Source organism: Spea bombifrons, chromosome 2 (assembly GCF_027358695.1).
Source record: "Spea bombifrons isolate aSpeBom1 chromosome 2, aSpeBom1.2.pri, whole genome shotgun sequence".
In the NCBI taxonomy this organism is placed as follows: Eukaryota; Metazoa; Chordata; class Amphibia; order Anura; family Pelobatidae; genus Spea; species Spea bombifrons.
In genome coordinates, this window is record NC_071088.1 from 34631541 (window position 1) to 34645275 (window position 13735).

General features: G+C 37.8%; 1 protein-coding gene across 3 annotated transcripts in view; it reads left to right on the top strand.

Annotated features, from left to right (window-relative positions):
* Positions 1-10460, top strand: part of USP9X (ubiquitin specific peptidase 9 X-linked) — a 60761-nt gene extending 50301 nt beyond the window's left edge. For all 3 annotated transcript variants that reach the window (XM_053457440.1, XM_053457442.1, XM_053457441.1), the window contains exons 33-45: positions 24-197; positions 835-976; positions 1240-1990; positions 3245-3368; positions 3623-3848; positions 3998-4127; positions 4775-4960; positions 5214-5434; positions 5660-5748; positions 6099-6255; positions 6362-6574; positions 7830-7925; positions 8699-10460. In XM_053457440.1, the coding sequence (XP_053313415.1) occupies positions 24-197; positions 835-976; positions 1240-1990; positions 3245-3368; positions 3623-3848; positions 3998-4127; positions 4775-4960; positions 5214-5434; positions 5660-5748; positions 6099-6255; positions 6362-6574; positions 7830-7925; positions 8699-8833 (2644 nt within the window). In that variant the 3' untranslated portion in view covers positions 8834-10460. The remainder of the gene's footprint in view (positions 1-23; positions 198-834; positions 977-1239; positions 1991-3244; positions 3369-3622; positions 3849-3997; positions 4128-4774; positions 4961-5213; positions 5435-5659; positions 5749-6098; positions 6256-6361; positions 6575-7829; positions 7926-8698) is intronic.
* The last annotated feature ends 3275 nt before the right edge of the window (positions 10461-13735 follow it).

The window sequence follows — 13735 nt, forward strand, 5'->3', positions numbered from 1 at the left end:
ACTTATTTGTGTCATTATTTTAGGCTTTGGGGAGAGCCTGTTAATCTTCGTGAGCAACATGACGCTTTAGAATTTTTCAATTCACTGGTTGACAGTTTAGATGAAGCTTTAAAAGCCCTAGGTCACCCAACCATGCTAAGTAAAGTTTTAGGAGGATCCTTCGCCGATCAAAAAATTTGCCAAGGATGCCCACATCGGTAAGTGTCTTAAAACAAATCCATTTTTATTAAACTATTTCTGTTGTCTATCCTCTATTAACATTGATATTTTACTGTAAGGATTAAAATCCTGCTACTTATAAAATACATTTTCCAAAATATTACAATGTTAACTTGAATGTAATATTTTGAACATCTTACAGTCCCTTTTTAATTAGGTTTTCTACTATTTTGGTATGCATACTATTACTAGACAACTGTGTGTAAAAATGCTTTGTCTTGGGGGGGAAAACGTACTCTATCAATTTTTAAGTGTTCTAAATACATCTTAGAGGATGTATTTGTGACCCAAAGCCCCTTTAATTTGTTGTCCCTTTTGCAAATTCATGGCAAGGTTCTGCAGAATCGCCCCATATGCATTTCCCCTTTCCACAGCACTGATCTAAATGCCCTGTAGGAGATGCCCTGTTCGGCCAACAGGTCTCTTACCTCCGGTCAGATCCAGCACTGGCTCAGGAAAAGCTGCATGCAGGGCACTGTTCAGTCCCATGTCTGCTTGTGTAGGAAAGCACTCCCATTGATTTTCATAGGAGCCGTTTCGTGATTGAAGCAGTCAATCTTCTATAGACAGGCACACTAAACTGCCTCTTTAATTGAGTACAGCATTGTTTTGCAGGTACGAATGTGAGGAGTCTTTTACAACCCTGAATGTAGATATTAGGAACCACCAAAATCTGCTCGACTCAATGGAGCAGTATGTCAAAGGAGACTTGCTGGAGGGCGCAAATGCGTATCATTGTGAGAAGTGCAACAAAAAGGTAACTGGAGTCTGCCCACATGGTTTATCAGTGTAGATGTCTAGAGTATCACTATCCCAATATGTCTATCAATGATCTAAACGACAAAAAATAGGCACACACAAAGTTGATAACTTGGTAAGAGGAGGGAGGGCTATTAGGGGGGTTTTGACTATTTTGTGTTCACTGCAATTACATGGTCCCTATATTAAAAATCTCTGATTTTAATTTTGTGTTTGTCTGCTGAATCCTTAAACATTTCTAACATTTGTGTTTTTTTTAAGGTTGATACAGTGAAGCGTTTACTCATTAAAAAGCTGCCTCCTGTTTTGGCAATCCAGCTGAAGCGTTTTGATTATGACTGGGAAAGGGAATGTGCAATCAAATTTAATGATTATTTTGAGTTTCCCCGGGAGCTTGACATGGAGCCCTACACAGTTGCAGGTGTTGCCAAGTTGGAAGGAGATGATGTAAACCCTGAAAATCAGGTCATCCCCAATGAACAGACGGAAAACGAGCCTGCTGGAAGCACCAAGTACCGACTGGTGGGAGTGTTGGTACACAGTGGGCAGGCTAGTGGAGGCCATTACTATTCATACATTATCCAAAGGAACGGTGGAGATGGCGAGAAGAACCGTTGGTATAAGTTTGATGATGGGGATGTTACTGAATGCAAAATGGATGATGATGAGGAAATGAAGAACCAGTGCTTCGGAGGAGAGTATATGGGAGAAGTATTTGACCACATGATGAAGCGAATGTCTTATCGGCGACAGAAGAGATGGTGGAACGCCTACATTCTTTTTTATGAGCGTATGGACACATTAGACAAGGACAATGAACTGATTAAATATATTACAGAACTAGCAATCACCTCTAAACCCCATCAGATCAAGATGCCATCAGCCATTGAGCGAAGTGTTCGCAAGCAAAACGTGCAGTTTATGCACAACAGAATGCAATTCAGCTTAGAATATTTCCAATTTATTAAGAAGTTACTAACCTGTAACAGTGTCTACCTAAATCCTCCCCCAGGTAAGTAGTGACCCATACATTTTTTTTTTGTCAGTGATCCTCCATATTTTCTTTCCCCTTCATTTGTAATTGTCTCAGGTTTGTGCAGTAGTCTTTAAAGGGCCTTATCTTTATTAAGAGGATAAGGAAATTATTTCACAGAACCTCAGTAACTTCATATATTAAATACCACAAACTAATGTAGGTGGCAAATAGTGCTTATAGGACCACTCCTTTTTATTCTGTGCATCATTTTGCGTCAGACAACATAATTTTTCACTGAACCATGCATCGTTTTAAGGAACATCAACAGTGATGACCATAGTGCAAGTTAACTTAAAATGTATTGAAAATATAGAACTGAATGCCTGCTGAATACGTAGGACAGCTGATTTCAGCCACTCTTTAGGACATTGCAGTCCCTGCTTTTATGTTCAAGTTTCTACATCTACATCAGCAGAAATAGTTTTATTTTTGTTCGTATTAACTATATTACTATAAATCGGATACCTCTCTCTTCCTTGTGTGTTTATCTGGTGGCCCCCCTCACCATTGTTTGTGAAGATGCGCAGCGGTAAGATAACTTACACTGTGCATAGTTTTTATTTCACATCTATCACCCCTGATCACATTGCAAGAATCTGTATGGACAAACAGATTAATATTTTTGAAGGGAAAGTATTCATCCCCCCCCCCCTATGTGCGCATCGCTGGACTCTGGTCATCACTGTTAGAATCTTTATTTTAACCCTGTCTGGGATGTGCTATTTTGTTTGCAGCACTTTTAATTGATTATTTCTGGTTTAAACATTGGATATATTTTTTTTTTGCATTTATTTACACCAATTTATGGAATATGCCAGAGATATGTTATCAGAAAAGATCATCCCCACGCTGATGAAAATTTTAACTTGTACATCCTATTGACCACATCTAAAAATATGTTGTAGCTCTAACTTGCAGTCATTAAGAGGAACGCCACTTAGGGCAAAAGTTCTCTCAACTTCAACGCTAATGTCTGTTCAATATTTCAGAGGCAGCTAATGTTAACTTGACTTTAAATAGATTGCACATAATAATTTAAAAGGCTTCCCCCCCCCCTTTGCTTGCCATCATTGATTTCTGCAAAAAGTTGCAAAATGTGATTCGTATTAAAATTTGATTTATACTGGTTTTATTATTTTCTGTGGTCTCAATCATAAGGATCTGTTATCTTCCTGTTCCAAATTTATATGTGGATTAAAAAAACAACAAAAAACTTTCTCTCTCCATTAGGACAAGACCATCTTATGCCTGAGGCTGAAGAAATAACAATGATCAGTATACAGCTTGCTGCTAAATTCTTGTTTACCGCAGGATTTCACACAAAGAAAGTTGTCCGTGGGCCAGCCAGTGATTGGTAAATAAAAACTTAAGACCTTTTTTTTTTTAAAGTTTTTGGTATCTGTTATAATATGTTTAGTTGTCGATCAAAGCATTCAGCTCTGAGAACACTTTCTGGAAAATATGGCTTTTTATATTTCTAATGAAAAAGTACTTATGTTTTAAATACAACTGCACATTTTATATTATTTTTTGGTTTCTTCTACGTTCATAACCTTCTGCCTGGCATATAATCAATTAATCATGCTATAATTGTTCTGTTCCTTCTAGGTATGATGCATTGTGTATTCTCCTCCGCCACAGTAAGAATGTACGCTACTGGTTTGCACATGGCGTTCTTTTTGCTTATCCAAATCGCTTCTCTGAATACCTGTTGGAATGCCCAAGCGCTGAAGTTAGAGGCGCGTTTGCAAAACTTATCGTATTTATTGCACATTTTTCTTTGCAAGATGGACCCTGTACCTTACCCTTTGCTTCACCTGGACCTTCAAGTCAGGTATCCACCTTAAGATATCTCTCAATAGCCCTTTTCCAGAGTGGTTCATTTGAGTGTGACTTGGAAATCTTGTATGATGAGGATGTATGATGCCTATAATGACTTCTTTTCAGTCTGGTTAAGTTATTGCTGCTTGTTTCTCTTGTTAGGCATATGATAATTTGAGCCTGAGTGACCAGTTACTAAGAGCAGTCCTGAACCTTCTGCGGAGAGAAGTGTCCGAGCATGGTCGGCACTTACAGCAGTACTTCAATCTGTTTGTGATGTACGCCAACCTTGGTGAGGAAACTTCTTTACTTACTCTCCAATTAATGCGCATGATCTAAAAAAAAAAATCTTTGAGAGGGCTATTAAAAGAGTTTTCTCTGTGGAAAATTTGTTTGTAGGATCCCAGTGTTTACAAAGGCATGATTAGTTTCAGCTTGTTGATTCAGTGGGAAATCAGACTGCCATTATGGAATTAAGAATTCAACAAGCGACCCCCCCCCCCTTTTAGAGAGGCGATTGGAAATCCTTTTAATGTGGGATGCATGTGTCTTTAGCACTGTGATATAGCTTGAATAAATTTACCCCATGGACTTTAAGCAACCAATCTTTGGCAAGAATAATTAGAAGGGGAGGGGGTTGTTGCCTGTAGCTTTTATATTTTTTTTTAAATAGTGCATATCAAAGTACTCTAAAGTATATTCAGACGGTAGTATTGGCGACAGAGGCAAGGATTTTGGGTTTGCTGTATTTAGTGTTCTGTTTTTTTCTTTTTATTTCTTTTGGTTTTTGGGGAGTGAGGTTACAGATCAGTCAACTGTGAGTTTGACTTCCTAGTACACACTTTTTCTAGTTGTTGAAGTGCTAATGCAATATTAAGCCACACACATGCTTTTGTGAGGGTTTGTCTGTTGAGGTCTAACTTAACCTTTTATTTTCAGGGATGCAAGAAAAGACTCAGCTCTTGAAACTCAACGTGCCTGCAACATTTATGTTGGTAGCAATGGATGAAGGTCCTGGTCCTCCGATCAAATACCAGTATGCTGAACTGGGCAAGCTGTACACTGTAGTCTCACAGCTAATCCGTTGTTGCGATGTATCATCGCGTATGCAGTCTTCTATTAATGGTATGGTTCAAATTTTTTGTTATAAAATGCTTTAGAATTCAATAAATACATTATATATTTAATAAAAGCATAATTCTTTTAGTATTTATAGTCAAGCATGTTTTACTATAGGAACTCTCTTGGTTTTGATTCTATATTGATTTTCTTTGTTTTATTTCAAGGTATACACTGTGTGAGTAATTGATATGTAAAGGTATAAATATGCACTTTTGTTGGGCAGTTCTGTTTTTAATACTGTCATTCTTAATTCCAGGTAACCCACCACTTACAAACCCCTATGGTGATCCTAATTTATCACAGCCCATAATGCCTCTTCAGCAGAATGTGGCAGATTTGTTGTTTGTAAAAACTAGTTATGTGAAGAAAATAATTGAGGACTGCAGCAATTCAGAAGAGACTATCAAACTTCTTCGGTTTTGTTGCTGGGAAAATCCACAGTTCTCATCTACAGTTCTCAGTGAACTCCTGTGGCAGGTGATATATTACAGTGTACTTTTAGCACGTGTTCATAACCTACGTTATAGGAATTTTACAATTGTATAATAATTCAAAACATGCATTTTTTGTTTTCTAATATATTGCGTTTTCAGCTCTGAAGATCTGAATTGTAGACCTATGTGACAGCAAAGATATGTTTAACATTTTTGAGCAAGAAATAGAAATGTAAGTTAATTTCTTATTTTATTGTCCCTTTTGCAGGTTGCATACTCGTACACTTATGAGCTTAGACCCTACTTGGACCTCTTGCTGCAGATTTTGTTGATTGAGGACTCGTGGCAAACTCATAGGTTAGTATTTTGTGGGAAACTTCCATAAGCATTAACTCGTAGAGAGTATTCGAGATCTTTTTTTAGGTATCACTTCATTATTGCGTATGTTCTCATTAATCCACAGTAAGTAACCTTTCATTCATGTATAGAATATTATTTTTGAATAGTAAGTCCTTAATGTATCATCTTAAAACTGTCCCTGTAGCAGTATATAGAGATTGCCATGTTTTTTCCCCAATTCATATCACATCTGATTTTTAGGTTTCAAATATAACTGTGCTACCTGGTGGCATGATGCATTTGACATATTCTGTTTTACTGCCACAAACCTATGTTTTGATCTTTTTTTTATTATTTTTTTTTTTAAGGATCCACAATGCACTTAAAGGAATACCAGATGATAGAGATGGTTTATTTGATACCATCCAGCGTTCCAAGAACCACTATCAGAAAAGAGCCTACCAATGTATAAAATGCATGGTGGCTTTGTTTAGCAACTGTTCTGTTGCATACCAGATTTTGCAGGTAATGTATGCACTGACATATCATCAGCCAGGCGTTACCATTACAATATGACTTGCTGATTGAGCATATAATAATGAGGGTTTTTTTTTCCCTCCACTCCCCACAGAGCAACGGAGACTTGAAAAGGAAATGGACCTGGGCTGTGGAGTGGCTAGGTGACGAACTGGAGCGTAGGCCTTATACTGGCAATCCACAGTACACCTACAACAATTGGTCGCCACCAGTACAAAGTAACGAAACCTCAAACGGCTACTTTTTAGAGCGGTCACACAGTGCCCGGATGACTCTTGCAAAGGCTTGTGAGCTTTGCCCAGAGGAGGTAAAATTATTTTAATCCTGACATGACACCTGAAAATATCGACTGTTTGGTCAGCCTCCATGAATTCCATAAAGTCTGAAACCTTTATGTTGGATTATTTTAAAACCAGTAGAAAATGACCTGGCATGAAACCTCATTGTCTCTAAACCAAGCTCAGGCTGATTTTTATTTCGTTCTGTTTTTAAATGTAATATTCTGTGGCTGCAGCGTCATAGTTCATTCTGAATGCAAAATTATGTATGATGCATAATTTGTAGTCTACTAATTGTACTAATTCTGTACTAATATTTTTGGATTCAGTTTTAAAGAGGACTAGCATCACCTTCTGCTCTGTGGCATATTTATGTTGTCAGTAGTGTATATTTCTGTTACTTGAAGCACAAAAGCAGGAAAACATCCATAACATTTTCCATGGGTGTTATTTAGTTCCTGTTTTTCCCAGTTTTTTTTTTTTTTTTTATTTGTTTTTTTTTTTTTACATGCATTATATCCGTTGCCCACTACAGTTGTCGCCTTTCTAGCCCGAACTTGCATCGCTAAGGTAGCCCTTTGAGCCTGAGCTGGCATCATAAGCATTGCACTTGAAGTCAGAGTAATTTAAATCAATGGGAATGCTTTATGTGTGTGCAAGTTAGACCACTAGAAATCGCGCACAAGCCAGCACTGGAGCATAGTATTAGGTCTAATGCATAAAGTGGAGTTCTAATGAATCCCCTCCATTTACTTTTAACGGGAGGAAGGCTCAGCTTTAGTATGCATGAAAGTCAGTAATGTTTCTCTTAGGTGCTGCCCTAGGTCTGACCCAGTGCATGGTCCTTCAGCATCCCCTCCAGATGTCTCTTTTCTTACTGCTCTCCTGCAATTAAATTCTTTCCTTCGACAAGCAGATTTCTTTAACATTGCCATGAACAGCTCAGTGTGCTATTTGAGCAGGGAAAGCCATCCAAATGATGCAGATAATGGAGGTTTATAGGAAGAAAATTAAATTTGTTTTAATGCTAAACTATATTACCCCATAAAACACTGTTAAATGGGAAAATATGTTTGAGCATTTAAGTATTTCAGTCTGTTAGACCGTTCAGTTTTGAGTTTAGCCATCTGTTGATCTCGGCTGCTAGGTCTGTAACTAAGGTTATACCTAATGGTAGCACCTTTTCTTACTAGAGGAGTCTTAAGGATTTGTTAACTGGTAACTGTTTTGAGTCTGAACTGGTGAATATTCATGACAAAAAATCGACTCTTGCAAACTTTATAGGAGCCAGATGACCAAGATGCCCCTGAGGAACATGAATCCTCCCCACCTGAAGATGCCCCATTGTATCCCCATTCACCTGGTTCCCAGTATCAACAGGTATAAGGAGACTTTTTTTTTATTATTTTATTTTGTTCTTAAAGCAATACTGTAACTTATCCTAAATGCTAAATCCAGGGTTTTTTCTTGATCTAACCCTGAGTCCTCAGCATAAAGTCATCTCTGCTGAATTTTACTTGACGTAAAGAACACATGCTTCTCTTTGACACTCCCAATATGCATAGTTTGCAGTTCAGTGTGCTGTAAAACTTTTCTTAGTGAGGCTTGCCATTTATTAAACAAGTTTTGTTTCAGAAGTTTGCGTTTTGCAGTTGAGATTTTTCACCCCCCCCTTCACTTTGCATGTACCTTGCATCTTTGGAGTTGGTAAAATGTATGTCAAACTGCTTTTGTCTGTATGCATAACCCTCCCTGTAACAACTCATGTTCTGTACAAATTGTAAAACTATTACCTGCGTTTTTTTTATTTTGTTCTACATATATTAATGGCGTAGTGTATCTATTACCAACCTGTCCCGTAGCAGCGCATTTCCGCGCATACCATCCATTCTACAGAGTGCTTGCAAATTGGTTTCTTTATATGCCCTACCCATATATGTTAGCAGTTTCTATGGTAATCACGCTCAAATAATGGCAGGTCCTTACACTAGTGGATACATTAATATACTGGGGAAACTGTTTAATAATGTTTACTATAGACCCTCGTAAACAAATATTTTATTTGCAAACTTTTAAGTCATTCAGTTTGTAGACATTGATTTAACCTAAAATCATGTTTCTGCTTCTTACGTTTTTTTTTTTAAACCTTTCAGAATAACCATTTGCATGGACAACCGTACACGGGCCCAGCAGCACATCACATGAACAACCCTCAACGGACAGGCCAACGAGCACAAGAAGATTTTGAAGGCAGTGAAGAAGTCCCCCTGATTCAAACAAAAGAGTAGTGAAATACACATAATCATTTTACTTAACCCCTCCGAGACTGTGCACCCAGGCCTTACAGTCCAACCTTTCTTTGTGTCTGGCTAATATTTAAAAATAGAAAAGAGAAAAAAAAAATACAAAAAACTATTCCTAATCAACTTGGAGTGAAAATCCTATTCACTGTCTTATCTGCAGAAAGTTGCTGTCAATATATAACCCGCCTGCAGTGGAAAGTGTATAGTGTTTTGTAATAAACGGCCTGATGCTAATGTGTAAATGGCAAAGGTGTACATAGTATATTAATGTTTGACTGTTAATTCTAAAGCAAGATTTTTTTTTCTTTTTTTTTTTTTCTTTTTTTAATTTGGGGTTTATTGAAATTCACAGATTTACAAAAAATGAAAAACAAACAAAATCTCAAAAAAGAAAATCACCAAACCTTTGGTGTTCTTGAATTGTCTACAAGATTTTTCTTTTTTCTGCCACATGGGTCGTCGGATATTGACAACACAAAAGAAGCTACACTTGCCCTCGCCAGCCATAAGTGGTTCATTGTTCTTTGCCACATTACCACTTTTAAATGGAGCATTTTGATGCCTGGTAACCTTTTTAATTATTTGAATGATGTGGACAAGTGGTGGTGTAACATCTCGTTCTAGATTTTCTTTTTGATTGCCTTCTTTCTTTTTTTGGGAGGGGGGTCTTATTTTTGTAACGTTAGCATGGCTTCCCACCAGATCAGTGTAGCCAGGTTTAGGGGTTTGGAAGAAGGGTTGTTGAGGGTGGTGATGCCATGATTGGAAAACAGTTGCACTGTTCAGGTTTTTTTTGGGGGGGGGTTCCCTTTATGGGTAGGAGGGGAATGTTTTTGTTTTTCTTTTCTTTTTTTTCTTCATTCTAGATTACAGTTGAAATGGAAAGAGAAGAGACGTTGAATGGAACGGAGTTGCACATATTCCCATTCGTAATATTTGAGAATTGCCTGTGGGTGGGATACAGAATACTTAGGCTTCAATAATAAATATAAGAAGTGGGGGAAAGTATAATTAAATAAAAACACAGATATGCAAATATTAACTATGCGGGAATCTCTAAAGCATAGTCAAATGGTATTTTGTGTGCTTGTTTGTTCCTTTGGTAAAGCTTATTCTACAGATATGTCATACACTTTTCCTTCTATAACACCTCAAAGTAGAAGGCCTACAACTTTACATTATACCTGTGAATACCATTACCCGGGTAAAAATTTGGTGGTATTTGCTTTGTAAAACAGTTCTACTTGAAATTAGAATTGGCCTGTAGCCCATACTCCATACTCTATGGTGAATATTTAATATTAGAAGTAGGGTCTGAATAGACGATAAAACTACTGGTTAGCCGACTGCAGTTTTTCTTCAGTTCCTGGAGTCCATGACAAAATGTTTTATTAATTTCAAGGAAAGCATCAGTAAATACTGTATTTAAAGGAAAATTGGTAACTTGAATGTGTGTATTTTTTTTTTTTTTTGAAACTTGTCTCAAGAAAAACCAAATACCCCTGCAAAACAGATACAGCCCACCCTATAATATTTAAATATTTTGCTGTTTTATTTTATAGAAATTATTTTGCTGAATTCACAAATAGAATTTGATTTAAGAAGAAATAAATTGTCCTGTTGTGTGTTCTTTATAACCCACTGATCTTTTATTTTTTTTAACCGGTCAAGCACAGCTTATTAAGAGTTATGGGACTTGTACTCACAGCTGCTGATATAACTGATTGTCCACCCCCATTGCTATTATTTATCCTGGACGTCTAACACTTGTGTACAGAACTGACATTCAATCATATGTGGCTCAGATTTTAAACAAGAATAGGTCTATATGGTCATGATATTTATATATGGTTCACAGTGACCATTTTTTTCCTCTCCCTGATTGTATTTATATTTTTTCAAATGCCTAAGTGTAGCAATAATTAGATACATGTAGCTACCTTACAACATATTAGGAGGATGGTGCTATATACTGCAATCCTTGTACTGAAAATCGCCAACAACCTAATTGTTTGATGTCATCAGGGCTGTCTTTACAACATGGTAAAAAGAACAATTGCTTGGGGCTCCATCAATCTCATAGTCCCTTTCACAGCTACCCATTTCATTATCTTATTTTTTGTTGACCTGGCAGGCAACCTTTTATTAGAGCAGATAAACGGTAAGAAATTTACAATAAATCTGTCTCAGGTGTGTTATCCCATAATACCAAACAGCGCACTTCTGTTTTGGAAAGTGAATGTGGATTGCTTTGTGTGTGTTTCACAGGCTTTTTAGTGCCTGCGGTGGTAGGTCATTTAGAAACTCTACCAATCAAGGTAGACATGGTTAGAAATGTGAAATCTTGAAGCCATGGGAAAAGTTTTTCCGGCAAAAAAAAATCAAAAAAATTTAGGGCGGAGTAGTTTTACAAATTTAAAATTATTTTATTACTCTGGGAACATGAAATGCAGTGTATATGAAAGTATCATGCTTGAAATACAGCTTATTCGGTAAACTAAATTTGGTTTTTAAAACTTTTTTTTTTTGTTGCAAATGAAACAAGGTCTGTTTATGTTAAGAACATTTCAACTATACATGAGAATAGGTAACCCCTCCTTTCCCTCAAGTGCGACAAAATCAATGAAGAAGCCATCGAAACAAAAAAAACACTTCCTCTAATCCTCCTACATGGATTGGGCGGGGAGAGCGATCAGTCGCCCAATGAGATTTGCACCAATTGCAAATGGAAAAGTTAACTAGTGTTATTTGTGCCAGTCTGATGTGGACACATTGCATCATAAGTCTTTATGTAATACTGTTTGAGAATGCCATGTCAAACATTATTTATCATTGTAACACTCCATTTGTTTACATTTTAACAGGGGAAAAAAATGGCTTTGGAAAAGTTTTCCACCCAATTTAACAATCTCCCCCCGCCTTCCCATATTACTTGTTTCACTTAGTTAAAGATACTGTCTGAATGTTTAACCATATGAATACTAACCAGAAACATTTCTTAAGAAGCTTATTTTAATTCAATTGTAATAACCTATAATTAAATCATCCCAGTCAAAAAAGTAAATTACATGAAGTAGTTCTGAAAATGAGTTGGGCATTCAGCAGTACTGCAGGTATTTGTAATCCTGCAATCAGTTAGAAGCAATGCTGTCATATAGCATTCCAAAATTAAACCACCTTATGAAAATCACCGAAACTTTTTTTAATAAAAAATATATTTTTCATGCAATTATAGGAGCAGTCAGTAGTAGATTGTCCCTCTGTCAGATGAATTTTTCAATTTGATATTCTAAATTGGTGTAATGGTATGTATTGTCAACCTTTAAAGGAGAATATAAAAGCAATATAAATAGATAAGATAATTGTTACATACTATAAAAGATCCTGCTGGATTCATCTCGTCATCAGTAGGCATACCAGGCGTGAAAAATGTCATGGTGTTTCAAATGGCAAACAAAAATTGCTGTATTGGTGTATAGATAATCTGTTTCTGCAATTCTGGAAGTATTTTTAATCTCTTCAAACATGCAAAAATAATTCATAATACATCAACCAAGTGACCAGACCGATTGTCTTCCTGACACGAAGCCTAGCCAAGTGAGGATGCAATGAGTTCAATGTCCAGTCCTAACCCACGTAAATTCACCAAATGTAAACTAATAGAGCTTCAATAATGAAACAGAAATCATGCGGATAGTGTATAAATACTGCTAAAAATATTTACTATAAACAATATGTGCATGAAAGACTGCTGGTAGTGGCAAAGAATGTTAAAATTAAGACTGCATGGGAATTGTGATCTCCAATCCTGCACTTAACTATACATTCAGCCCTAGTTAACTTTGCTGTATGAAGACGTTGGCTGGAATTTTCTATGTACCGTATTTGCTCGATTATAAGACGAGGTTTTTTTCAGAGCAAATGCTCTGAAAAATACCCCTCGTCTTATAATCGGGGTCGTCTTCTAATCAGACCTCAAATAGAGGTCTGATTAGGAGACTAAGATCCAGATCCCCCGCACCGCTGCAGGGGACCTGGATCCTCCTGTCGTCGCCCCCCCCCACACACACACTTACCGGTGCTTCCGGAGGTGAAGTTGGCAGCGGGGGTTTGTATGCGTCCGTCGCAAATACCTTCCCCGACTGTCAGAGATCATTGTTCCAGAGTTCCTGATCTCTGACAGCCGGGGAAGGTATTTGCGACGGACGCATACAAACCCCCGCTGCCAACTCCACCTCCTTCCGGCTGCCGCGGAATGAGACGTCAACCCGCTGCCCCGGCAATACACCAGGAAATTGGAAGCACCGGTAAGTAAGTAAGTAAGTGTGTGTGTGTGTGTGTGTGTAGGGCATTTCTGGAATGCCTTACACCCCTATATGCCACTCTGGCACTTAGGGGGTTAAAAGGCATATTATGGGGCAGAGTGGCATATAGGGAGGTATAAGGCATTTCAGGAGGCAGAGTGGCGTTAAGGGGGCATTTAATAGTGCACTCTGCCTCCTGAAATGCCTTATACCTCCCTATATGCCACTCTGCCCCATAATATGCCTTTTAACCCCCTAAATGCCAGAGTGGCATATAGGGGTATAAGGCATTTCTGGAGGCAGAATGCTCTATATAATGCCTTTTAACTCCCTTAATGCCACTCTGCCTCCTGGAATGCCTTATACCTCCCTATATGCCACTCTGCCCCATAATATGCATTTTAACCCCCTAAATGCCAGAATGGGATATAGGGGTATAAGGCATTTCTGGAGGCAGAGTGGCACATAGGGGGTCAAAAGGCATACCATGGGGCACAGTGGCATATAGAGGGTTAAAAGGCATATCATGGGCCACAGTGCCATATTGGTGTGGCAAGCCTGGGGGCAGATGTGCGTAACTGGG